The 27,572-nt window shown below is 41.9% G+C and overlaps 1 protein-coding gene across 3 annotated transcripts; it reads left to right on the forward strand.

The window, feature by feature from the left end:
- Positions 1 to 3,680: 3,680 nt before the first annotated feature.
- LOC135626216 (uncharacterized) lies at positions 3,681 to 26,922 on the forward strand. 3 transcript variants are annotated; one of them, XM_065131372.1, is made up of 16 exons: positions 3,681 to 3,818; positions 5,480 to 5,700; positions 8,306 to 8,442; positions 8,543 to 8,653; positions 8,765 to 8,866; positions 9,043 to 9,151; positions 9,237 to 9,437; positions 10,419 to 10,587; positions 10,721 to 10,802; positions 10,897 to 10,990; positions 11,275 to 11,371; positions 13,092 to 13,182; positions 14,887 to 14,959; positions 24,715 to 24,888; positions 25,729 to 25,851; positions 26,463 to 26,922. In XM_065131372.1, the coding sequence occupies exons 1-16, from the start codon at positions 3,806 to 3,808 to the stop codon at positions 26,622 to 26,624; spliced, it is 1,959 nt and encodes a 652-aa protein (XP_064987444.1). In that variant the 5' UTR covers positions 3,681 to 3,805; the 3' UTR covers positions 26,625 to 26,922. The 3 variants fall into 3 exon arrangements, 2 of the variants coding, with proteins under 2 accessions (XP_064987444.1, XP_064987443.1); XM_065131371.1 differs by having other exon boundaries at positions 3,697 to 3,854; XR_010492295.1 differs by lacking the exons at positions 25,729 to 25,851; positions 26,463 to 26,922 and adding an exon at positions 24,156 to 24,291 and having other exon boundaries at positions 3,697 to 3,854; positions 24,715 to 24,891.
- Positions 26,923 to 27,572: the final 650 nt, after the last annotated feature.

Here is a 27,572-nt window from a genome sequence, read left to right on the forward strand (position 1 = left end):
TGTGGTCTCGGGATCGCACAGAGCCGAGGGCTGAGGAGCACAACGCAGGCGGGGTGACCGCGCAGGTGTGGTCTCGGGATGGTGTAGAGCCGAGGGCCGAGGAGCACAACACAGGCGGGGTGACCGCGCAGGTGTGGTCTCGGGATGGCGCAGAGCCGAGGGCCAAGGAGCACAACGCAAGCGAGGTGACCGCGCAGGTGTGGTCTCGGGATGGCGTAGAGCCGAGGGCCGAGGAGCACAACGCAGGCGGGGTGACCGCGCATGTGTGGTCTCGGGATGGCGTAGAGCCGAGGGGCACGACAGGCGTACCGGCGGCACTGGTCTGTCTCGGGAACATGGGGCCAAGGAGCACGACGCAGGGGGGCTGGTCGCGCAGGTGCGTCTCGGGGATGATGGGAGCGAGGAGCACGACGCAGGCGGGGTGACCGTGCAGGTGTGATCTCGGTCATCATGCTGCCGAGGAGCACGACATAGGCGAGCAGACCGTGCGGGTGTGGTCGCGTAGGTGCGTCTCGGGGATGATGGGAGCGAGGAGCACGACGCAGGCGGGGTGACCGCGCAGGTGTGGTCTCGGTCATCATGTTGCCGAGGAGCACGACATAGGTGAGCAGACCGTGCGGGTGTGGTCGCGCAGGTGCGTCTCAGGGATGATGGGAGCGAGGAGCACAACGCAGGCGGGGTGACCGCGCAGGTGTGGTCTCGGTCATCATGCTGCCGAGGAGCACGACATAGGCGAGCAGACCGTGCAAGTGTGGTCACGAGGGTCATGCGGCCGAGTAGCACGATCAGGCGGGCAGGACGCGAGGACGCGGCCTCGGGCACCACGCGGCCGAGGAACACGACAGGCGGTCGGGCCGCGCCGAGGTGGATCTTGGCAGCGAGCGACAGAGGTGCTCGGAGCAGGCAGGCTGCGACCGAGGGGCGAGACCCAAGTGGGTGGGCAGCCCTAAGGCAGACTCGGTGGTGAATATGGCCGAGGGGTCCGGCGCGGATGGGCTGGCCGCGCAGACGTTTCTCGGGGTTTATGGAGCCGAGGGGCACGACGCGGGCGTACTGGCGGCACTGGTCTGTCTCGGGAACATGGAGCCAAGGAGCATGACGCAAGCGGGGTGACCGCGCAGGCGTGGTCGCGAGGGCCATGCGACCGAGTAGCACGATCAGGCGGGCAGGACACGAGGACGCGGCCTCGGGCACCACGCGGCCGAGGAACACGACAGGCGGTCGGGCCGCGCCGAGGTGGATCTCGACAGTGTGTGACCGAAGTGCTCGATGTGGGCGGACAGACCGCGCATGGGGCCGAGGTAGCAGGTTGCGCCGTCAGCCGAGGAGCTGGCGCGGGCTAGCCGCACATGGGGCCGAGGCAGCAAGCTGCGCTGTCAGCCGAGCAGCTGAGGCGGGCTGCCGCGCATGGGGCCTAAGGGTCAAGGCAGCAGGCTGCACCGTCAGCCGAGCAGCTAACGCGGGCTGGCGACGCATGGGGTCGAGGCAGCAAGCCGCGTTGTCAGTCGAGCAGTTGAGGCGGGCTGCTTGCTGCGCATGGGGCCGAGGGGTCGAGGCAGCGTGTTGGCTGCGCATGGTGCCAAGGGGCCGAGGCAGCGTGTTGGCTGCGCACGGGGCCGAGGCAGCGGGCTGCGCATGGGGCCGAGGAGCCGAGGCAGCGTGCAGCGTGTTGGCTGCAGCGTGTTGCTGCGCACGGGGCCGAGGGGCCGAGGCAGCGGGCTGCTTGCTGCGCATGGGGCCGAGGAGCCGAGGAGCCGAGGTAGCGTGCAGCGTGTTGCTGCGCACGGGGCCGAGGGGCCGAGGCAGCGTGTTGGCTACGCATGAGGCCGAGGGGCCGAGGCAGCATGTTGGCTGCAGCGTGTTGCTGCGCACGGGGCCGAGGGGCCGAGGCAGCGTGTTGGCTTTTCATGGGGCCGAGGCAACGGGCTGCTTGCTGCGCATGGGGCCGAGGAGACGAGGCAGCGTGCAGCGTGTTGGCTACGCATGAGGCCGAGGCAGCGTGTTGCTGCGCACGAGGCCGAGGGGCCGAGGAAGCGCGTTGGCTGCGCATGGGGCCGAGGCAGCGGGCTGCTTGCTGCGCATGGGGCCGAGGAGCCGAGGCAGTGTGCAGCGTGTTGGCTGCAACGTGTTGCTGCGCACGGAGCCGAGGGGCCGAGGCAGCGTATTGGCTGCAGCGTGTTGTTGCGCATGGGGCCGAGGAGCCGAGGCAGTGTGTTGGCTGCAGCGTGTTGGCTGCGTATGAGGCCGAGGGACCGAGGCAGCGTGTTGGCTGCAGCGAAGCAACAAGGAGAAGACTAATGTACCGTCATTCCGGGCCCTCCTTCTAGCACCAATCTGTTACGGTAAGTAACTTTTTAAGCCGTGGCCTCGGGGCCGTCGCGGCTCGGTTCGGGGGTCCGGATATCGGGGATCTCGGGCGGCGTCCCTCGGGGTCTCCCGGCGGTCGAGCTCGGTGGTTTGGGTCGGGAGGTCGGTTCGGCAGGTCGGGTCGGCGGTTCGGGTCGACGGTTCGGGTCGGGAGGCAGCTCTGCCGCAGCTTCGGGAAGAGGCGACACCGTCTCGTACCTGCACGCAGGTCGGGCCGGGAGCTCGGCCCGACCCCTCCGACGATCAAGTTAGAGAAAGATGTGGAGGGGATTGTGGATGAGGCAGAAGAAGAGCCTCTGAGTGTTTTGTGTCTGAGTGAGTTCCTCTCCCCCCTTCTCTTTAGAGTTTGGGGGTATTTATAGATGAAGTTTGATGTTACCTGACGTGGTTGTCTGCAGGGCAGGACTGTACCTTCGGTAGCGTCTGACATTGCCACTGGGGTTGTGTGGGAGGCCGAGCTACCGCAGGGTATGACGAGCCTCGGGCAGTGTGTCGCTCAGGGGTTGCTGTCATAGCGTGTCACATCGTCATTTTTACCCCTATCATATACAATTCTATTTTGGTTCCAATTACATAAAATTGGAATTAGAACTGTCGGGTCAATTCTGATTCCTTCAATTTCAATTTAGATCGATCAAATTAAAAAAAAAAGATTCCAATTATATAAAATTAGAAATAGAACTCTCGATTTTGGGTCAATTCTGATTCCTTCAATTTCAATTCAGATCTATCAAATAAAAAAAAATGATAAAGGATCAATTTACCCCTATCAATAATCAAATAAATGATTATTTTTAGGGATATTATGGTCACTTTATAATTTTAAAATAAAAATAAATAAATTTATTAAAATTTATATCTTTATTTTTTTGTTATTAGGTGTATGGAAATACATTCACTTTTATTCGAAAACTTTGATCAAAATTTTCGAATAAAACTATGAATATTTTGTTGCTTTTAAGTTATTTTAATTTAAAATTAAATATAACTTTTATCTACTATTTATTAAGCACCCAAAGGATTGCACAATTATACATTTGCTTAAACTTCCTTCTCCAAATATATATTAAAAAAATATAAATATATTTCTACACGTAGCTAAACCGACGTGAACCGAGTGTGATGGGTATCGGTACAACGAAAGTTTAAGTTTCCACGTGGATAGTAATATTGTCATAGCAATATGTGATATACCCAAAGTTCGCTCCACCCGTTAACCCGGATCCGCCACTAAAACGGAACCGCATGGCAGATGATGTCCACGTCACGCTCGAACTCACGTCGTCGTCGATAGACTACGAAGGGCAGAAGTGTTCCGCGGGGCATTTTACCTCGATCACATCGTCCCACATAAGCAAGCATCGGAGATGCGGCCTACGAACTGTGAACCGACTCGGCGCCATCTCCACTCACAGCAATCGACGGTTGAATCCCGAACATGGACAGCTCCGGTGCGCTCGAGGGTTCCTCTCCTCTTCCACCCCGGGGTTTCATACCAATCTCTTATTTGTCTCTGGATGATATGCTGTGTTGCTGTGTTTCGATCAATTCGAATGGTCACTCGTTGTTATCGATCGTCTCTTTCTCTTTTTGATGCCTTCGTAATCTGTTGGAGTTACCGTCTGCGTAGAATTTTGGTGCTCGAGTCGATCGTTGTCGAAGCCGGAACTGCATGGGAGTTAGGGTTCTTGTCTTATAAAATAGGGTGTTGTTGGGATCTCTGGAATGGTTTCCATGAACATTATATCCGTCTTGGTTTTGGGATAAGTGGGTTTCGCTCGGTGGACTGCTCGATTGGATGCTGATGGAAAGTTAACTCGAGTATCTTGATCGCTGGCTAGCTAAATTTATCTTTCTAGGGTTTCGTGGACTTTCTTCACCATGCCCAGCTTTTTCAAGCTAGTGCTTTTGTAATTGAACGTTCGCAATCTTTTGTTTTGGCAACATATATCCTTCCCATGTCACAAATTTCCCGTCCTTTTCTGTGATGCCCATCTTTACTATTGGGTTTTACATCATGGACTGCTCGATGTATGCCGATTGGAAACAGATGTTGACCAAATTGTGTTTCTTGATTGGCGGATAGCTAATTTCAATGTTCTAGGATTACGTTGATTTTCTTCTCCATGCCCACCGATTAGACTGAAGAGGTATATATTTTTCCAGCATTAGCATTTTTGCAATTAAACTTCTACATTTTTGTTTTCTCCATGCAACATGAGTCCTTCCCAACCACAAATTTCTCTTCATCTCTGATGCACATTATGGTCCATGCTTCTTACAGAAGCAGCCTTCTCTTGCCATAAGTCTCCTCGATCATTTTATTAAAGTGAACTCCTAAGTAAACCTTTTTCTTTCGAGCTAGATCATCCCTTTCTATTATTGTCTCCTTAATTTTTCTTAATTTCATTTGGCTTTTTTGCCTGAAAAGTTATGAAGGGTTTTCTGTGATCACATCTTGGCTCATTCCTCAGTTACGAGTCTCAACTCATCATTCAATCGGAAGTTGTTGTGGCAAAATTTACATCCTAAATAATGAAGATGAAGCACACGTATTCGAGAAAAACCATGAAAATATTTCATCTTGATGTCAGCTTGCAGTATTTTATTCACCCTAGCTGCATCATGTGTAATCAGAGGATGTCAATGTGGTTGCTTACATGCATTTCTCTCCACAAATAAAGCACATGTGATCACCCTAGTGGACATCGTGTATCATTTTTGTTACATATTGATGCACTCAGCTAATGTAAAATTTTTCCATATTTATAATTATGCCATTAAGGAACTGCCTATAGGTTGATCTCCCTTTTGCTGGTAATATATCTTTAAACTTGGTTTTACTTTGGCATCAAAGATAAATGACTTAGATGCATGAATGCAACAATGCTAATGGAATTCGGTAAGGACCTGGAAACTACTTTTCATACAAGACATGATAGTAATTGAAATGATGATGAAAAATAGGGCTACAGAGCAAGTTCTGGAATGCGGAGTCGACCATGGACCTCTTTTTTTGCTCTAAAATTTTCTCTTATTTGATAAATATAACACAGTCATCTATATTCTAATCAGGAGTGAACTTTTTTTTTTCCTTTCTTCAAATACTTAGGAGTAAATCCAGCAAATTTCATCATTCCCCCTGTTGAAGGGATTGCTGGAGGAGGGACTGGGTATGGGTGGGCAGATGTTGGTACTGAAAGTTCCAACTTATGCAAAGGTGTAAATGTAATTGATCCGACACAGATTCCATCAGCTGAGTTGTTGCATGTGTGGTGCATGCCAAGCACCGCAAACGTTGGCCAGCAAGAAATGCCTCGGCCTTTTGATCATGTAAGTTATTCATTAACAAGTGTTATTTTTCTCAAATTTATGTTGAAGGTTACAGGTATAACGTGATAGTTATTGCGTATATGTGTGCTTAGGTGTTCATATCAAATCTCTGCATTATTCAGTCTGAATTTTGGCGAAGAGTGCTAGATCTCTGTTGATTCCATGTAGGTATTGCTGTAGGGTATGGCGAATGTTCTTTTGGTCTGCAAACGTGCATTTGATGTAGGTTTTAGTGAATTTTCGTATGTATACTTTCATTCTTGTTTATCTTTGATCTTCATACATTAGCAATAATGTAATCTTGCATTCTCAAAATTGCAAGTCTTATCAGAGAAATTGGAAATGGAAGTATGTATAACATTCCCACATTGTCCATTAACTAGCCTCGATTTTGTGTAATTATGTGAGTGGGGTGGGAAACACACATTAATTTTGCTTATCTGCTCTTCACTCTGCTTATAAATCATTTATGGTTTTGCTAATTATGACTAATTTTCTTAATCCTCAAGTGGACAAAGTAATAAACCGTGATTCTATGAGATGACACCTGCATGCATTATGTGATAGGATGGTTTTGGTGCAACTGGTGTTGCCTATTCTTCTTATGGACATCGGGCTGTTCCTTCTCCTGATTGCTTAAGGGAAAGGGGTGCAATCATTTGAGCATGAGGTGAAACCAGCAGGCATGTGCATTTGGAACTGTCTTAGTGATTAGTGATTAGTGAATATTTCCTTTCACCATAATTTCTTATGAATAAGTTCTCTTACTCAGTACTTCCTTTGTCCAATGCTACTAAAAGTTGTTCAAGTCTTGATTTCCCTTTTGATGCATTATCAAAATCGTGAGATAGCAACATATAGGAAAGACTTCATTGTACCTAAAGCACATATTAGAAGAATACTGCTAATTGAATAGAAAAAATGACTATGAGGAACATATTGCTGTGGCAATCTGAAAACGCTTTATTTCTTTATGGAACATCTATACATGAAATGGGAGACCTGGTTTGCATTTCAAACTGTATCACCAACCATTAGGAAGCTCTCAATTCTTTTCCTTTATATAGGATGTTTTAGGTATAATCCAGTGATTTAAAAAGCGCTAAGCGCCAAAAGGCACCAAGGTCCAAAAACGCCCAAGGCGCTCGCCCGAGCAAAGCGAGGCGCTAAAATATACAAATATATAATATAATTATTTAAATAAAAATATGATATTAAAATAAAAAATCTTACAAAATCACAATATCACGTTAACAAAAAATCTCAAAATTCAAAACAATAATAATAATTTTAAATAAATAAAAATTAGCAGTATTAAAATCAAAATAATATATTATTAATCTAATAAATAAAAAAATGTTGTTACTAGTATATAGTTAACAGTATATTGTAAATATACTGTTAATAGTATACTATCGAGTCGATGTGAGAAGAGATAGCAGCGAGCAACGATAGCAGGAGCGGGAGCGGCAAGCGACGACAGTGGCAGCAGCAGCGGTAGCAGCGAGCAGCGGGAGTGATGAGCGGTGATAGTGGCAACGACAGCGGTAGCGGCGAGCAGCGGCATTGACAGCGAGAGCGGCGATAGTGGCAGCGGTAGCAGTGAGCAGTGGCAGCAGTAGCAACGAGCAGTGGGAGCGGCGACAGCGGCAGCGGTTGTAGCGAGCAGCGGGAGCGGCGACAGTGGCAGCGGCAACGGTATCAGCGAGCAGTGGCAGCGACGAGCAGGGTTAGGGTTGGGAAGTCATGAGAGGAAGGCTGATATCGGTGCTTTAGTTGGTTCGATTGAACCAACTAAAGCACCGAAGATCGAACCAGACCTAAAACGCAGGTTCGGTCGTCTGGTTTAACGTGGGTGCTCGTCTCAAGCGCCCGACGCCTGGGCTCGGGCGAGTGCCCAAGTGACACCTCTTTGAAGCGCGTCGCCTGGAAATGAAGCGAGGAGCTCGCCTCGCCCGAGTGCCTATTGAAATCACTTGTATAATCCTATGGTATGTTCTTCCTTATATATAATTTTTGGTTTAATAGGATTCAGATATAGTTGATGTGCAATGTACGTGGCAAAAGCTAATGTCATGTGATTCCACTTGCTAGCAATTGGATGCTTGATCCAGCAATAAATTTAATAAACCTTTAGTTGATCAGGAATAGGTTCTTTTTTTGAGAAAAGACAAGCATCTTATATATTCGTCTTTTACTAGTGTCAATTGTCCAATTTTTCCATAGAATTTTTTATCCTTCTAGGTAAACTTAAGGAGCTTCAAGTGGTTTTATATAGCAATAAAATGAAGCTATATATTTGACTCAAATGTAATTAATTCAACCACTTGATTGTATCAAAGAAAACTAAAATAAAGCTTCAATCTACTCAAATTGAGTTAGACTTATTTACTTCCATTTTGTCCTTGTAGAATTATGATGAAAGTTAATATGATGTAAGGCTGTTGAAACTAAAAATTAACTTGCAACATCAAGCTGATTTTTCCCCTGATACAAGGTTATGTTTTTTTTCCCTTTTTTTTAAGTGTTACATATATGGTGTTTTTTTGTTTTATTACCTCCAAAAAATTTATAAGCAGATCCTCTGTGTGTTTTTGGATAAAAGGTTTCTCTTTTGGCGGCAAGAAATGAAAGAGAAAGTGTTCAGATTGCTTTACGCCCCAAACTTTCATGGGCCAGTTCAGGGCTCGCAGGCACTGTGCAGATTCAGTGCACTGATCTCTGCTCTGCTTCTGGTGATAGGTTAGGCTTTACTCGTATTTTTGTTGCATTCTCTATATCTCAAGTCTTTGGTCTTCTTTTGAGCTTATTTTTACAACACTGCTGATACAATTGTTTGCAGGTTGGTATTTGGCCAATCCTTGACCATGCGGCATGTGGTGCCCATCCTAGGTGTGCCTGATGCTCTTGTACCTCTTGATCTACCAATCGCTCAAATAAACCTACTTCCTGGGTATTGTTTCATATAAATAACCTGATCTGGTTTTCTACTATCATGACCCAGGTGAAATGTATTTCTTCCAGTGATTCCTTTCCATCATAATATAGTCATTCTTTGTTTCAGAGAAACAACATCCATCTGGGTCTCAGTTGATGTTCCTGCTGGACAACCACCTGGTCATTATGAAGGGCAGATTCTTATCACTGCTTTGAAGGCAAATGCAGAGTTAGAACATACCCTATACAATTCATGTTTATGCTATTTAGTGAAATTATTTGGTGACGTGGCTTTTGAATGACAAACAACTATTTCTTTCATTTGCAGCAATTAATAATATGTTGTCTCAGTTGTCATCAGACTTTTTAAAGAATTATTATACCACTTTTTCTTCTCAATTGCAGAATGTCAGCACAGGTGCTATCTAAAGCTGAGAAGTACAATCTATATAGGGAACTTAAAAGCTGCCTTGAAATGGTTGAACCTGTTGGTGGAAAACCACTGGAGGAAGTAGTAGGTTTCTGATATTAAAATTATTTCCGCAATACTGAATATGGATATCATTTTGTAATTTTTTATGATATCTTTGTTACAATAGGCAGAAAGATTGAAATCAGCTACATCATCTTTGAAGAGACTTCTTCTATGGCCGGTATTCCAGGAGTTCTACAAAGATAATGGATCATGTGACATGATGGATGAAGATGCATTCACAAACATTTCAATCAATATGAAATTTAATGTCACAGTTTGGGATTTTACTCTTCCATTAACACCTTCTCTTCCAGCTGTATTTGGTGTATCCTTGGAATACTAGTTTTTCTTGTTTGTAAGTGTTGCGTATGATATTTTCATTTGATAGCTCATTAATAAAAAGGATGACTTCCACCAATGTGGGATGTGGGAAGGGGGTCAATGTACACGATCTTAAATTTCCACCAAGGTTGCCAAGAAGCAACCTTACTGTTGTAATTAGTTCATTTCCACCTAGTTATGCATGTGATTTTTTTAAATATTTTTGTTTGCTTATCCTTTCTTTATTGTGTAACATTGAATTGAAACAAGCAGTCTTGGTGGAAATGTTTATTGTACTGTAGATACACTAATTTGCTCGATTCACCCTAGAACTCTGTACTGCACTAGTATTGATGTATGTTTGCAATGCATTTTCTAATTCCTATATCGTGTCATCTTATTAGCTACTTTATCCACGTTTATGAGTGCAAATTATTTTTTTAATTTAAATATGGATATTTTTACTTTAATCAAGGCAAACAAAATACAAATAATTTTGCTTGTTTTATATATTTTTAGTTTTTATATTTTTTCTATTGTATTACCTGATATTATCCCATTTGTGTATATGTTTTGACAAAGGAATATAGGATAAGAAATTATTTTGATATCAAAGGGAGATGGTGAGTGGATCAAATTGTTTATATGGTTTGAATATGTCTAGTAAAGTTTATCCAGATACAATTAGTTTTCAATGAGAGAGAGATGCTGTAAGAGGGAGAGGAAGACTAAAGAAGCTTTGGTAGAAAAATTGCTAGGAATGTCTAATGTGGCTGATCTTGAAGGCTTGCTGATAGAGTTTTGTCCAAATGTTCGTATTTGTTTTGTTATTTAAATTTACAATGGTTGACTATTAAATATCTGGACGGTGAATCTTTTTCATGACATAATTCCAGAATCAGAATGGTTTTTGTAATTAAATAATGTAAGCTGTGTGTTTGACGATAAATGGAATATTATTTTAGAGTATTTGACTACAAATCAGATATCTGAAACTGTGATCGAGGACCGCTTTGCTCTGGAACATGGGAGTGAGGGATGGTATGATGCGTTAGATCGTCACTTCAAATGGCTTCTTCAGTACAGGATAAGTCCATACTTCTGCAGATGGGGTGACAGCATGAGAATTTTAGCTTACACTTGTCCTTGGCCTGGTATGCCATCTCTGTTGTATTGTTATATGTTTTTCAAATATATGGCACTTCATTGTCAAGATCTAGAAACAATTAAATAAAGAATGCGTTTTGATATTGCATCACCACTGAGTTTTTTCTTATATTTCTTTAGCTGATCATCCAAGATCTGAAGAATATTATTCAGATCCAAGATTAGCTGCATATGCTGTACCTTATGCTCCCATTCTTTCATGGTATGCCAGAAGCTTATCTGTATGTGTACTTTGTAGAACTAATATTCTGTCCTTTTTGTTTTAACAAATTGTCATTGTTTTAATAATGTAACAGTAGCAATGAGGCAAGAGATTCTTTGCGTAAGGATGTTGAAATCTTAAAGTCAAAGCCTCATTGGCGAAAAGCTTACTTTTACCTATGGGATGAGGTACCATTATGTTTTACAGTGTTCTATTAGTTCAGTAAATTTTCTTTATCATATAATTCTTGATGTGAATAAAATATAAGCCATGATCCTGTTATTGTTAAATGGTGTCATTTTGCTCGTCTTCTTGTTTGACTAGTAACGAGTCTCTTTTGAGCACTCTTGTCATCTTATTATCAGCTGATTTTCTCCATTGAAGTTGCATTACATATATCTGAGTGACTTAGTCAAGCTATGCCATTAGCTATTCGTTTATAATGATTTAAATTTTCTTTTACAATTTTCAGCCTCTGAATTTGGATCAGTATGAATTGATTCGTAGCATGTCGAGTGACATACGAACTTATGCACCTGATGCACGCATTTTGACCACTTATTACTGTGGTAAGTCTTTATTTAATAATTTGTAGCTTCTTGTTACAGCAGAGTAATGCATAGAGATGTTATTGATAATTCAGTTAAAGTACTTGTCAATTCAACAAATCATAATTAATATTATCGGTAAAGTTTGTAACTTATTCTTTTGAAAAGTATATTTTATTTAGTGTTTAGTTTTCTGGTAAAAATATGCTCTTTCAAATTGGTTCCTAATCCTCCCTTTGACCGCAATGCTGATTGAGCAATTGCGTAATTCATAAAGCCCATATTAGAATAATCCATATGTGTCTGCCCAAGATTTATCACACCATGCGTATGGGTTGTCTTCAGAACAAATTAAAGGAGCCTTTCTAGGTTTCCAGAGCATAGACTAGATTATGTTTATGGAGAGCAGTTCTCCTACTCTCTTGCCTTTTTGCCTTATTATTGATCAATTGTCTGGACAAAAATTTACAATTGTACATCTCATTTTGGTATCGGCCATAGGATATCTTTGCCTATTAAGATGGTCCTGATAAATTCAGTTGCCAGATTTTTAAGCATAGGTATCAGATTCAAACTGGTCTTTGACTCAGCCCTTAGGTGCATTGGGTCACTGAACCAGTGAATCGTTTGGTTGGACAACGTATTTAATAAAATATATCTTGAAATAATTCATCATTAATTTTTTCTTTGTTCCTTTCTTTTTCTCTTCTTCTTGTTTCTTTTTCTTCTTTCTTCTCTTCCTTCCTTCTCTCTTTTCTCCTATCTCATTTTCCTTCAATTCTCTTCTTGCTCCCCTTTTGCTTGATTTGCTTCTTGGTTTGTTTCTTTTCTTTCTTTTATCTTCTTTTTTCTCCTTATTTCTCTCTCTGCTCCTATGTTCTTTTTTTTTCCCTTTTCCTTTTCTTCTCTCTTCATTTTTTCCTTTTCCTTTGCTCTTCTTCTTCCCCTACTTTCTTCTCAATTCCTCCTCTTTCTCCTTGACAAACTCTTCTATGATAAATAGGCATGGCAAAGAGAGAAGTGGGCAAGGTGATGGGGAAAAATTGCAACGATTTCTTTTTTTAATCTTTGATGTTGATATTTCTGAAACACTCTTGATTTTGGTTTTAATTGATTTAAAAAATTTAAGAATATTATTATCTTTTACATAAATTAAAAAGCTAGTTTATATTTAAAAAGTGGTTTATATTGAAAATCTGGTTGGTTCCGCTAACCCATCTGGTTCATATGGTTTATGAAGGAGCATCTTACCTTTTCTTTTTTCACGTTAATTGTAAAGTATCTACTTCTAGCTTTTATAGTAGAATCTAGATTTAATAAGTTGAGAGTCACCGATGCTGCCATCATTCATTCCTGCTAGATGATATCTATGTAAACTGATTAACCATTTGATGCTTTTTTGGCTAAATTGTATCATCTATTAATGTTATTCATATATTTTTTTTGGAATCAGTAATAATGTAAATGTTCATTTTGTTTGATTTGTTTTCTCCAACTCCTATAGTTGGTGATGAAATTTTCTCCCGTTGGAATTTATGAAAAGTTTTTCATTTGTCTTTTTCTTATTCTTATGAAACACATCCAAATTCTAGTTAACTTGGCAGATGTTTTTTTTTTAGAGCATGGTTCATTTGAGTGATTATCAGTCTTAAGTGTTGGTACAACCTTTTCAAGCTATGTTAATCATAATTTGCATTTGTATGGTGATCCAGTTTCATTCATGTGATGATTTCTTACACAGGACCTAGTGATGCACATGGATCAAGTACTTTTGAGGCTTTTGTTAAAGTTCCAAAATACTTGCGCCCTCATACTCAAATATTTTGTACAAGGTACATGCCACTCCTTTTTCCGATTGTCATAGCTTCTTGGAGTACCAATCTTTTTTCCAGCCACAGCTGATGTTATATCTGTTATTTGATATAATTATATAGCAGAAAAACTAAATGAAGTTTATACATTGATAAATATATTTGTCAGAAAAATGAACAACTCATTTTCATTTTACTTCTCTTTCATCTGTTATCTACATCAATGCATAGTCTTGCTTTGTCAGCTATTTTCAGGTCGTTGCACAGTGGCATCTCCATTTTATGTTTACTTTATTATTTTAAAACTTCTCAGCCATGATAGGGATTTTGAATGGCAAAGTGTTGTTAAGTGACTACTAGATTGAATTTGTATAGTTCTTTGTGCTTATTATTTACTTACTATTTTGTTTTTGCTAAAACTACAAAGCTCTACAGTACTTGTAGGACTATTGAATTCTTGTGTACAACTTTCAGGGGAAAAACTTAAACCAACTAATAGTGTTTGAAATACCAACCGGACCAGTATGTACTGACTGGTATTTTACTAATCCAGCCAGTAATTGGCACATGGATCGGACAAACTTGTCTGGGGCGTTCAAAACAACCCCTACCATCCAGTTTAGGTCAAGAATCATGGTTACTGCATGGCTTTCAACCATTGGAGCCAGTCTACGAGCCAGTTCACTGGATCCAACAGAGACCCATTAAGGGTCTGCTTGGACCTTTGGATGCACTTTCCCCTTGTTTCCTACCCTCCTGAATCTCTCTTCACTCCCTCTCTCATCCCACTCAAATTTTACTCAAATCGTCACCCAAACTCACAGAAATGCTCACCCAAACTTAAAATTTCTTGAAGGAAGCTCTATCTCACAAATTGAAGCCTTATTCTTGCGATTTGAACTGGGTTTTTTTCAAAGGAAATTCAAAACTTTTCTTATATACTAATCACTCTCTAGTTTGTTGCAAGAAGTTTAGCTTTAGGTTTCTGTTGTGAGATGGTTATTTCATGAACCCTAGGTTTTCCTTTATGAATTTGGGGCTAGATCCATGATCAAGCTCCGAACCTTATAGATCTAGACTAGAGATGTGAGGAGCAACGCTATTAAGATGGATTTACGGAAGATTTTCATGGATCTAGGCTAGATTTTGATATATCTAGGCTTCACCTATGCAGATATATTTGCACTAGATTTTGCAGGTCTAGGCTAAATTCATGATGGTGTCACATTGATCCTTGTAGATCTAGGCTAGTTCCACATGGCTTTAGGCTACATTTTTGTAGATCTAAAGTTCTGCAATGATCTTGCAAGCAACAAGCTTTAAGTTAATTTTACTTATCTGTGACTGTGAACTGCTTAATTGACTACCATAATGGATCTGGAACCAAGTTGGTTTTGAGATTTTTCTAGTCATTAGATAACTACATATGCTCAATCTTTTAAGTAGAGCAAATAAACTAAAGTTTGGTTCAACTGTTTGTTCAATCACAGTGATTAAATTGTTATGCTCGAGTCACTTGGACTTTCTCAGAGATGGGTACATGAATGAAGCTGTTATAAGAGTGGTTTTTGTTTATTCTCAGCAACTTGATTTGTATTGAAATGTGAATGATTCATCCTTGATTATTTTACATAAGTCAATTACTCATTGTATAATCCACAGTTACTGCAAATTGTTATGCCTTATCTTAAGCATACTCTTCTGTTTTTATTTCTTCTCTTGCAGTGAGTGGGTTCTTGGTAATCGGGAGGACTTAGTGAATGATATTACTGCTGAACTACAGCCAGAGAATGGAGAGGTAATTGAATCTTCATATCTGAGCTAGCTGTCCAAAAGATCTGTTTGCCTTTTCCTTGAGCATAGTCAGACTTTTTGTTTGGCGTTAATATTTGTTGATTTCCCATGACTTCATTGTGGAGGTAATTGAATCTTCATACCTTAGCACTATTTGCTCCATGAGGTTGGATTCAATTAATAGTTGGCACTTGGCTGATCTAGTGAAAATTTATTTAAAATAGTTGCTTGTGGAGGTTTGTAGTTAATCAAATGATATTACTTCCACAAGTACTTGTACATTCTCTTTTTGAGCAAAATACTCGCAAAATGACTAGTTTTTCTATAAATAGGCAATCATGGATTTTTAATGATAGCACATCCTATGGTCACTTGGATCATGGCAAGGTCCGTCATACTGTACCGTACCGGAGTTTCGACCCGGGCTCGGTACGGTACGGTACCGGTGTACTGGACGGTACACCAGGGCGTACCGAGCGGTACACCTTGGTGTACCGATACTGTAGCGGTATAGGACTGTCTGCGTACCGAGTACCTGGCGGACCGGTACGTACCGCCTGGTACGGTCGGTACGCTTCGGTACGGCAGACACTGGATCATGGTTTGGTAAGGTATGTGATGAGTATGGGTATGTGGCATGATTTATAGTCGATTCGCTGCCTCAGGATGTGGTTCTCTTAGGTTGTTGTATAATATACCCATGTATATATTATACTTCAAATATATTTTAGTATTTTAGAACTGTCATTAATAAAATTTATTATCTTTATTTTTATGAAAATATTTATTTTCCTCTATTTTTTCTTTTCTTTTACTTTTTAATTATATTTTCTTCTCATCTTCTCCCCCCTTCTCTCCTTTTCTGCTTTTTCCTATTTATGCTTTTCTTTTTTTCTCTCATCTTATTTATTTTTGCTACTATTAAAAACACATCTTACGTGTTCCTTAACTTGGTCATAGGTGGAGGAAAGCTTGAGCTGAGGAGATGGAGAAGAAGTGGCAGCCAACGGGTTAGGGCTTAATAACATATCGTGCACAGGGAGAGAGGGAGATACACATATGTTTTTTTTTTTCCCCGGGGTTGAGTTTTGGGTGGTTTGGGGGGGGGGGGGGTGTTTAATTGATCGAGTCGAATCAATTAGGCTGAGGAGGGGAGACCAGTGGAGGAAGGCTTGAGCTGAGGAAAGACTAAGAGGGGAGCAACGACGATGGGGAAGAAGCGGCAGCAATAGGGCTTGGAAATATATCGTGCACAGGGAGAGAGGGAGACAAATGTCTGTTTTGGGGCGAGAAGGGGGGGGTTGGTTAAGCGATTTTAGTTGATTGAGTTGAATCGATTGGGCTTAGTCAAATCAATCGGGCTTTTAGGCAAACTCAGATTTGGTTCATTAGATCTGATTTAGGTTTGGTCTAGCTGACCGGACTGGGCTCAATACACCTGAGCTGCCTTAGGTGAGTGCTTGGGCTAACTAGTGGCCAGCCCAAGCACGTGAACGCTTGCTTGGGTTGCATCACAAGCGCACGGGCCTCCATTGCCTGGGGCCTAGATGAGCGTCGAGTGTCCAATGATAACATTGGTCTGTCTTCTTTTCATGCGCCTTTTCTTTTTCTTCAAGCCATTCACGGATCACTAGTTTTTTGTGGGCCATGATGATGAAATCCTATGTCTTTCCCTTTTTGATTCCTTCCAATGTTCCAAGCCTTACCAATTTTTCACGGTAATGTGTGGGATAGGTTGCAAAGGCCAAGACATGCTGGTCAGATATATTGGAAGTATTACGAGGCTTTATGGATAGAGCCACGGGTTTCTAATATTGAAGTCAAGGACATGAACTTTTATACATAGTTTTTAATTTCGAATGATACCATTCGATACCGTCAATTGAGGTTGTTTCAGCCCCGTTACCACCCGAAATCAGTCGGTGACGGTTGATTTCGACCGTCGCCGCCTGCTAACGGGCGGTATTAGCCGAGGGAGAAGGAAGAAAAGGGAGAAGAAAAGGGAGAACCTGGTGATAAGACCCTTAGGTCTTATCATAAAAGAAACAAGAGAAAAGGGAATGAGAATGTGATAAGACCGTAAGGTCTTATCGTAAAAGAAAGAAGAGAAAAAGGAATGATCGCTTCGAACGGATCGACCTCCTTGATCACTTCGAGGGGATCGACCTCCTAGGGTTTGTCAAAAGACTTAATAATATTTCATTGATTGATTGATTGAAAGAAAGGGTTACATCACTATTTATAGAGTTCCACCTAGAGTCTACCAGGACTTGGACTCTTAATAATAATTAAATATTAAATAAACCTCTATCTGACTCTAACTGAACTAAACAAACTCAATAAACAACTGAACTAAACAAACTCAATAAACATTATTCAAAAGCTCAGAACAAGGATCCTAACAATTCCTCCCTCTTCAAATCAGCCTTGTCCTCAAGGCTGAGCAGCATCAAACTCGGGGAGCTTATCTTTTAGCACTTCAATCATAGGCTATCTGCAACGCATCATAATCCGTTGATCAAGTAAGTATGGTCTCCACTTTTTGATAGTGTAAGCAACAAGCCGGTCTTTCAGTGTAGTAATCGTTGCAAGAAACTCTTGGCCCTGTATAATCAATTTTATCTTTGAACATTTGCTATCACAAGTTAAAATCCGTCCATCAGCGATCTTTACTTCGAATCTATCATAGTCTTTAATGTGGTAAGCTAATCGGGCTACAACTTTCCTGTCCATAAAATTATTAGTGTTACCCGTACGAATCAAAACAGTGACAGGCTGATGCTTCAAAGTTCCTCCGATTTTCATAGTTTGTGGGTTAGCGTAGCCAGCCAATGCATGCACTGTATGTGTTATGGCTTCAATATCTTTATCAGTTTCCACACCTTCATGATCGGAGTCCAACTCTTCTGCTTCTGGTTCCTCTCCAATTGGCTCAATCATCAAATTGGCTCAATCATCCAAGTGGCTCAATCATCCAATTGGCTCAATCATCAAAAGTTCCCCTTGTTTACATTGGTGCTCTATACTCCACTTTTCATCATAGTACAAATCCTTTGCTGATCTTTCCTTGAGTTCTTCTTGGGTTAGTCTTCGGATGTCATGGCTTTGGTTGGAAATAGATGGGGCAGGTGGCTTGCTGATCATCTGGTTGTTGTCACTTCTGTTTCCATGATTTTCCCTATTGATTTTTTCCTCATGTAAACGTGCAAATGATATCGTAGCGATCATATTGCGAGGTTGACGAGCTTTAATTTCATACCGGATATCTAGATTAAGCCCTTTAATAAATGTACTCACCAGTTGTCGTTTAGACAAATCTCTGGCTTGATTTGACAATCGTTCAAATTTATTCTGATATTCTAACACTATAGAAGTTTGACAAATTTTGGCGCTTGTATTTCCAGATCTGTGCAACATAGAACTTGAGTCCCCATTTTGTTGAAATTTGTTGAGACTCTCCAGTAGGCTCTTTTTGAAATCATTAAGTGTTTCTTGCAACCGGTTCTCAATTCTGATTTCCAATGCTTCCATTTGTGTTTTCATTGAGTTATCGGTGGTCATTGCGTAAGACTGCAAATCTGTAATCTCAACTCCGATTTCTAGTGTCGGGACTAGGGCATCAATCATTGCCCTACACGGTGCTGCTGTTGTGACGCAATCGGTGGCAGCACTGTGGGAATGAAGGGTTGCTACGAGGATGCGGGGATGTAGCTGCGTTCGCTGCGTGGGAGGCAGCGATGCTTGCTGTGGTCGTTGCGTGGAGGGATCGCTGCTGCTGAGGGCTGGGAGGCAGCGATAGTGGTGCGGCTGGGGGCAACGCTGCTAAGGGCTCGCTGCTATAGTGGTTGCGAAGGCGCGGATGGAAGGTAGCGTTGCTCTGTCTCTATCGCACTACGGAAGGAGGCGCTGGTGATGCCGAGGGATCGCGTGCAGTTGAGGACACGACGGTGCCTGTAGCGATTGTGGTTGCCTTGTTTTGATCACCGCGAGGAGGGATGGTCGAGCGACTGCGGCTGCGACCCAAGAGAAGGCAGCGATGGTGGCGTGGTTGGGTCCAGCATCGCCGATGGTAGATACGACGAGGGGGTTGGTCCGCTGGCCGAGAGCAGTGGTAAGGGAGAGCGGCGTTGAAGCGATCGAGGTTGGGAAAAGGGAGTCGGTGTGTGCATTGTCGGGGTTGAGGCAAGGCCACGCAAGAACTTGCTGCGGTTGTTGCGTGTGCTGTTGGAGGGCGACTACGGCAGCGGTGGTCGTTGGCCGGAGCGTAGCGGCGGCAGTGGAGAAGGAGGCAGCGAGGGTCGTGGCAAGGATCGACGGGGGACTGCGGCAATAGAGGAAGCTCTGTTTCTGCAACCATTGCAACGAGGGGCTGCGGCAACCGGCGGCTGCTGCTGCGACCCAAGGGGGGGCCCGACGGTGATCGAGCAGTCGGGAAGCAGCAATGGCGGTGGAGAAGGAGTTGCCTTGCAGTGGCAGTGGGGAAGAAGGGAAGCAGGGCTGCGGCAGGCTGAAACAGGGGTGCGGATTGCCGGGAAGCAGGGGCGGCGATGGGGGTCGAGTGGCCGGGAAGCAGCGGCGGTTGTGGAGAAGGAGTCGGCGGTGTCACGGTTAGGAACAAGGGCAACTGGTGAGTTGCCCTGTTTCTGTCACTGCGGATGTAGAGCAAGGGGGCCCGGCGGTTGGGAGGCGAGCGGCGGTCGTCGCATGGTGGGTGGCAGCGGTGGTGGCTCGGCAACGAAGGAGGGTGGTTGCATTGAAGTGGCCGGAAGCAGCGGCGGTGGTGGAGGCAACTGGCGCTCGCAGCAACAGGGGAGACCGACGGCTACAGCAGCAGAGGATACTCTGTTTCTGCCGCACCGTAGGGGAAGCCGCTGGCGATGCTGAATGATCACGACCGGCTGTGGCTGGTAGCGGTGGTGCGGCTAGGGCAGCGTCGCTAACGGGCGGTTATGAGGGGTAGTCCGCTGGTTGGGAAACAGTGGCCGCGGCCTTCTTGCTCGAGCGAGATGGGGAAGCGAGGAGGAGAAGGTTGTCGGGGGGGGGGGGGGGGCAGCGACGGCGATGGTGGCTGCTGGCTGGGCAGCAGCGGCGACAGTGGTGGTCCGTCGGTCGGGAAGCAGCGGCGGCAGTGATCGCTGGAGAGCAGCGACAACGGGTGGGCTGGCTGGAAAGCAGGGGAAGCAGGGGTGGCTGCGGCTTCTTCTTCTTCTCGCTCTTTTTTTTGTTTTTTGTTTTTGAAGATGATCGCTGCTCTGATACCAAATGATAAGACCCTAAGGTCTTTATCGTAAAAGAAAGAAGAGAAAAGGGAATGATTGCTTCGAGGGGATCGGCCTCCTTGATCGCTTCGAGGGGATCAGCCTCCTAGGGTTTGTCAAAAGACTTAATAATATTTCATTAATTGATTGATTGATTGATTGAAAGAATGGGTTACATCACTATTTATAGAGTTCCACCTAGAGTCCACCAGGACTTGGACTCTTAATAATAATTAAATATTAAATAAATCTCTACCCGACTTTAACTGAACTAAACAGACTCAATAAACAACTGAACTAAACATACTCAATAAACATTATTCAAAAGCTCAGAAAAATGGTCCTAACACCTGGAGATCTGGCGTCGCTCTTCCTCGATGATCTTGATCCGTGGTCGCCTCTCTCGTCGGATGTCGTAAATGAGATGTCGCCTCCTCCTTGTCTGAGACGACGTGGTCTCGGCGTTGTCGGCGACTTCTCCTAATGTGCGTGGGGAGAAGAAGCCTTGGTGTGGGGAGAAGAAACCTCAGCGACATTGCCGAGGCTTCGTGGGGAGACCTCGGCGTCGTTGGCGACTTCTCCTAATCCGCACGGGAAGAAGAAGCCTCGATATGGGGAGAAGAAACCTCGGCGACGTTGCCGAGGCTTCGTGGGGAGAAGAAACTTCCCGCGAAGAAACCTCGGCGACGTTGCCGAGGCTTCGAGGTTTTCTTCTCCCCATGTGGGGAGAAGTGGAGAAGAAACGACACGATATCGCCTCAACGACGTTGCCCCTTTTTTATTTTTTAACTTTTTTATTATATATATATATATATATATATATATATATATATCGAGCGGTACATCAAAACATATCGCTTGGTATACTTGTACCATACCGTATCGAGTTGAACTCGATACTCCTGTACGGTACAAAATTACGAACCTTGCTTTTGTAAGATATGTTGACTGTTTATGGAGGTTTGTAGTATAGGGCATGAAACTGGTGGTCACGTCCTGGTCTTTGCTTAGACCAACGTATACCATCTGGCATAGTACATCATGAAACAACCTTCCTTGAGGGAAAATTCTCATTTGTTGTCACTATGCTAGGCATTGTTGATTAAATCGCATGTCCTAGCACGGTAACATGTGCAGTAGGACAACCCTGCAGGAGATTACCTCAATGCTATGCCGTATGCTTGATAAAGCAGGCATTGATTTAGTTAAAAATTCTATCTATATCAGAGTAAGATGATGTCTGATGCAATTTGACCAAGGGACTGTTAAAATTTTGGAGAAGTTATCTTGTACCTATACTTAAATTCTCTCTCCCAATAAAAAGAGGAAAAAGTAAATTTCTGATCTTTCAGACTCATTTTTTGGATCCTCCACATTCCGGTTAATGAAAGCATTGCACAGGCATTCATGTAGGAATAGTTTCTGCAGATTGAGGCTCTTTTCTGGTAAATATTAGAGGTCAAACTTTGTGCTACCATGTGAAGGTTAGATGGGAGCAGCTAGCATCTAATGTTGACTTTGGAACTTGTGCACTGGTTGGAACTGGCACAAAACAGGAGGAAATGAAAGAGAGAAAAGAAGATAAATAAACAAAGGAAAAAAAAGGAAAAGAAGAAAAGGGAAAAAGAACAGGACAATGGTCTGGAAACATACAAGGTAGTTGCGCTAACTCATATGGCCAATGAAAATATGATTTTAATTTATCTTGGCCAATCTACAGCCCACTGGTCTGATCTCATCATTCTCCTCAAAGCCAGGTCCCATGGCCAATTCTGAACCTAATTCTGAGATCCCATGATTGATCCTCAATCCTATTCCAATGCCACTGATTGTTAAGTTGATTCCCATCTTATGAACCTCGGTTGTCGTTCCAAGAACCTGTTGGTGTAATTTGTGATTTTTGTTTGTCAAGTAAATATTGAACCTTGAATTGTGGAATGATTGATGTTGGAGACATGGTGGCCACTGTTGGTGAATTGTTAGAATTATGGAAAGTTGGATCTAGCAGAAAGTGAGCAGAAGAGAAAAGAAAGAATTGAAGTTGCGAAGTGTACTTGCTAGTTGCACTTGGGGAGGCTGGCATGTCTATAGAATAGTGTGCTAAAGACGCTATATGCCAAGGAGTGCCATACCATGCTGACTAGTGGTATCGGTCCATTAGCGGACCAGTACATATCCGTGGGTACCAGTCTACTGTATGTCAGTATGCTGGTATGTATTGGTTTTCAGAAAAAAGGTTGGAAAATGGTTAGAAATTCACAAAATATCCTTTTTATGTTTTGTATTCTAATTTAATGATACTTTTATTGTATTTAACTAAGAATAGAGTGTATATGAGGCATAAATATGATAAGGCTGTGCTTAACCTTAAATATCATCCATTTGGGCCTAAATGTAAGACAATAGACCTATAATTGAGACTAATGGAAGAGAATGGCTTTAATCATGTTTAATCTTTGTAAATATGCATTAATACGCCTCTAATTATATGAAATGACAAATAAAACATAGAAATAAGCTAAATACATTTAAATTGGAGAGAAATTCCACTAGATCTTGAGTTCCAATCCCTCTTTTATCTAGGGTTTTGAATACTGGTCTGTATCGAAGTACCGAGCAGATACCGGTCTGTATCGACGTACCGAGCCGTGCTTGGTACGGTACGTATCGGTATATATCGTCGGTACGCTAGGTCGTACTGATGGTACACCCTAAAACCTTAAAAATACCTTCACCTACCACATTAGGTCATATCGATCGATATGCTTTGGTAACGGTCGAAATCTGGGGTGGTACCGGTCAAAACAATGGTATTGCACGGTAGAGGATGGTCCGCGTACCGGTATCCTCTCGGACCGGTGCGTACCTCCCGGTACACATCGAAATTGAGAACCCTGCTTTTATCCAAATCAATGGATTGATAACCACTAATTGCCGATTAGGAACTTCAATCATAGGTGAGAGTGTGAGAAAGATTGAGAAAGAGAGTGAGAATGAGAGAGTGAGTGAAGGATGGGGCAAGGAGGGGATTTAAAGCCCCAATGGTCACACTATCGGTCAAATTCCGATTGGTATTGACCCATATCGGTCGATACGAGTTTTGATCGTATTGGTTGATACATCACCTGTACTGGCCGATACCTGATCTTTTTCCAGCGTACCATCTGAAATGGGTTATCCATGTACTGGATGATACCTGGTCGTACGTACTATGTGTTTTGTACCATTTCGGATGGTACGTCAAACATTGATATATGCCTTAGGGAGGCTGGGCAGGTCTATTGAATAGTGACAATCTTTTAATAAATATACACACCAGACTTTGAACTTAATGATTACTGAGTTAAAACCATATAATGCTGAAATTGGCTGGAACCTAATCAAAAGCTTTTTAAATGATGCATAGTGTCTGAGGAGTTCCCATCAAGTATCTAGGTTTGTCTTTCACAGTTTTGATACTTCTTTTCTTATATTACTCCTTTTCTGTATAGCTTATATATTGAGATTAGAAGAACATGCAATTGTGGTCTGTGGGGAATAATTTTTAATTTTTATGTATTACAATTAAGGATTTCAGGACTCTTAAAACAACTACATGAAGCACCTGTAAGTTCATTGTACTTCGATGACGATACATTGTGGCTGAAAATAGCTTGTTGAGTTGCTAGTTAGCATTATTCTTTTTTGCTAGTTCCATTTCTGTCTCATCTTGGATTTGAATATATTTCTCATGCCTAGAAATATGCATCCTAATTGAACTGTTTATTTTCTTGCTATCCTTTGTGGATTCATGTTCTTGTCTTGGTTTGGCCTAGTGCACAGCTTATGTGCATTGCTACTGAATAGACTGTTTGGTGTTGACTTGTATTTAAATATTTAAAGAGTGAAAAGTTTATTCCTCCCCTTCTCATGTATGAGCAGAGGTGATTTTCCTTGCCTCAGGTGGCAAATAACACTCTTAACCACAGAGGTTATGTCTTACAATCCATGTCCAGAGGCACATTTAATTAGATATTATACTGATGGATACTCTGTATTACACACACAACAATCTTCAGTCGAAGTTTGAAATGTTAAAGTAAGTCTTGCTTCTTCGATCAAATAGATGTAGATTATCTTTTGCATATTTTGACTGAGATTGTCATGCTTAGTACTTTGGTATTTTGATGCATGAGCAACTTGTTTGTATGTTTCATTTGCATGAATAATTTCTGATTCTTGTATCGTGGAGCGGTTTATAATCTAATCAGTTTCCCAGCATATTGACATCTGAGGTCTATTTTTTTAACATTAGCATGGTGGTCTAAGTTTCCAGAGTCATTCTCGTTGGTTTGTTAGTTTTGAATCAAAGCTTAATTTAGGCAGTGTATTATTCTCTAGAAATTTAAGTTCTATGATTTGTTTAGTGCTTGTTCATAATTGCACAAGGGTTTGAGTTATAAATGGTTGATTCTGTACCCTTATTTCACATATTATGTGATTTCAATTAATTTTGCTATAGGAATGGTGGACATATGTGTGCATGGGACCTTCAGATCCTCAACCAAACTGGCATCTTGGGATGCGTGGAACACAACACCGTGCAGTGATGTGGAGAGTTTGGAAAGAAGGTGGAACAGGCTTTCTTTATTGGGGTGCCAACTGTTATGAGAAGTCACTTGTCGCCAGTGCTGAGGTACCTACATTAACAGAATCTGTCTCCATATACTATTTTACCATTTTCCTGGACGATGGTTTTGTTATATTTGCTCTCTAATCTTTTTGTACAGAATTTCATCTTCATTTATACTTTTGTATGTGTCAGTTGTTTTTGACTTTTATTCTTGTCTTTAGCATTTCTATGTCTACTCTTATTCGGACTTTTTTCTCTCAGTAATGTTGTTAATCTTGTTTGTTTAATTGTGGTACACAACGGTCTACGATCGACCAATCTGTCATTTGAGATTTAAAAAACCAGGGAAGCAAGGAGTTCTTTTTAGTGATTAGCCCACTTGAAAGATTGTTAATTTTAGAGAAGCCCACTTTTGCGACAATCACTTGTCCGAAAATTCTTCTCCTTTTGTCTGCAAAAGAGTTCTTTTTAATGATTAGCCTTCACAATTTCATATTCCTTTTTTCTTGATGTGATGGAAAGCCAATTTGACTGTTAAAAGACAACTGGCTTGTTATTTTTCCTCCTTTGGAGCACTTATTCCCACTTCTAATTTGTCGGTGTAAAAAACCCTAAAATCATGATGACATCTGGCTTGCTTCATAATGATCTTGGCCATAGGCTTCACAATGATCTTGGCCTTAGGCTTTGTTTCAACAATATCAATGGGTTCCATAATCCTCTTTGCCGCTGATGTAAGAGCTGTATAAAAAGTACTACACTCGTATAAAATCTAAACATTAATCGCTCCTGTTTACTACACATATTAAAAGTATGATCTAAACAGTGATACTGATAATGAAGAATTTTTTACCAACTTTATATCATGTTTTAACCAACTTAGACTGCAAATTCTCATGGCAGATAAAATTTCGACGTGGCCTTCCTCCTGGAGATGGAGTTCTGTTTTATCCTGGTGAGGTTTTCTCGCCGTCACACGAACCAATCGCATCAATCCGGCTAGAACGAATTCTCAGTGGCATGCAGGTAAATTCTTTGTCCCACCATCCCCCGCACACTAAAACCCACCCAATAAAAACCACTTGAGATTGTATTAGGTCAAATTCTCAGAGTCATTCTCGTTGGTTTGTTAGGGGGATGGTGGTCTAAGTTTCCATCCATCCTGTAGCTTTTAACATGGTTAATTGGTTACAATCTTCTTTACAATGGGGTCAGCATATTCCCCTTATTCACTCATATAAAGGAGTAACCCCTTAGAAGTAAACTTCTCCAAATCTTTGTTAACTGCTCTCTAAGTGGTATGTCAGCAAGGTAAAACTACAATATTTCTTGTGGGTGACTAGGGTTGTGCTATTATGTTGTAATAAATGTATTATATGATTTCTATTTTGCCCTTGGATATTTCAAAATGCTCGGTGTACAGCTAAGCAGATTTGTTATTCCCAAGTTTTCTCTGGTATTTCTGTTAGGTTGCACAATCTATATGCAAGCTCCCACTTGTAAGAACTAAGAAGAATGTCCCTTAAATTGGTTTAGAGATCACATGCTTTGAAGCAGATAGTGCATTCCTTGCACTTGTAAAATGTATATTTTTATACTCAAAAGGTCTTGTTCTTAACTTGGCTTTTATGGTGCAGGACATCGAGTATCTGAAGTTATATTCTTCTCGGTACAGTAGGGAAGAAGGCCTGGCTCTTCTAGAGAAGACTGGTGCTTATCTTAGTCCGGAACGTTATACACTTGAACATACACCAATTGATCTAATGCGAGCTGAGATTTATCGCACCTGTGGAGCTTAAAGAAAATTGGACAGGAAACAAACTTCCCTCTTATGCTACCTGCTTCTAGTGGGTTTTCTTGAAATTTTTCAGGGTGAAAATTGCATTGCTCTATTCTGAAGCATGTTAATTGATTAGGCTGTTATCATTATTTTGTTATTACACTTCCATATGTGTGTTTGTCATCAGTTCCATGTTCTGATTATAATGTTGTATATAGGAATATGTTGTGTGGATGATACCTAATGCACTTGCATTTAAGGAAGTTTGTATATTCTCAACATGTTTGCTAGGGAGAACTTTCAATTTGGGAACTTCACTTATGTCTTTCTGTAGTAACTCTGAGCAATGTTTTTTCTAACATTGCAACGATCAACGTTGTAAATAGTAAGTTTGATTGTCATGATTAGGGGAAGATTACCATGTTCCATGATTTTTTGTTATTAGTCAGATTGATACATACTGATCAAAATCGTATCATATATGACAATGCAAATCATTACCTTATTATTTTTTGATGATATCAAGTGGTAGGGATAGGTATATTGAGATTGTATTAGGTCACTCCAAATCATTGACGATTTGTACAAAATATTGAGACTGGTTCTTGATTGCGGAGTCATACAAGAGTTTTATAGTTGAACCCATTTATTATTATGTTGATTCAGATTTTAAAGTTGCTATTTTTTCCGTGTTCAACTCATGTATAATATTGGTTGTTAATTATGAGCATTTTTTGTATCTTTCTACTCATATCATGTACTTGCTAATTGTCATTTTAGGATATTTACATTCCTGTTCATAACTAATTTGTCACTCGTTTCAGTTCTGAATACAAGATGATGATAGATAGCTATGCAGATGTTCAAAGAGGTGGGGTCAAGGAAACAGCTAAAATACTTGGGAATGGTAACTTATAGGGGATTTGTAAATTTCACTCTCTATATATTCAAATGTAAACTTAATTAA

This window comes from Musa acuminata, chromosome BXJ2-11 (assembly GCF_036884655.1).
Source record: "Musa acuminata AAA Group cultivar baxijiao chromosome BXJ2-11, Cavendish_Baxijiao_AAA, whole genome shotgun sequence".
Lineage (NCBI taxonomy): Eukaryota > Viridiplantae > Streptophyta > Magnoliopsida > Zingiberales > Musaceae > Musa > Musa acuminata.

Bases quoted from the DNA above. Each gene is read 5' to 3' on its own strand.
- LOC135626216 (XM_065131371.1), top strand. From the start codon at position 3,806: ATGGACAGCTCCGGTGCGCTCGAGGGTTCCTCTCCTCTTCCACCCCGG. The intron at 8,443-8,542 runs GTTAGGCTTTAC...AATTGTTTGCAG, and splicing joins TGCTCTGCTTCTGGTGATAG to GTTGGTATTTGGCCAATCCT. The intron at 10,991-11,274 runs GTACCATTATGT...TACAATTTTCAG, and splicing joins ACTTTTACCTATGGGATGAG to CCTCTGAATTTGGATCAGTA.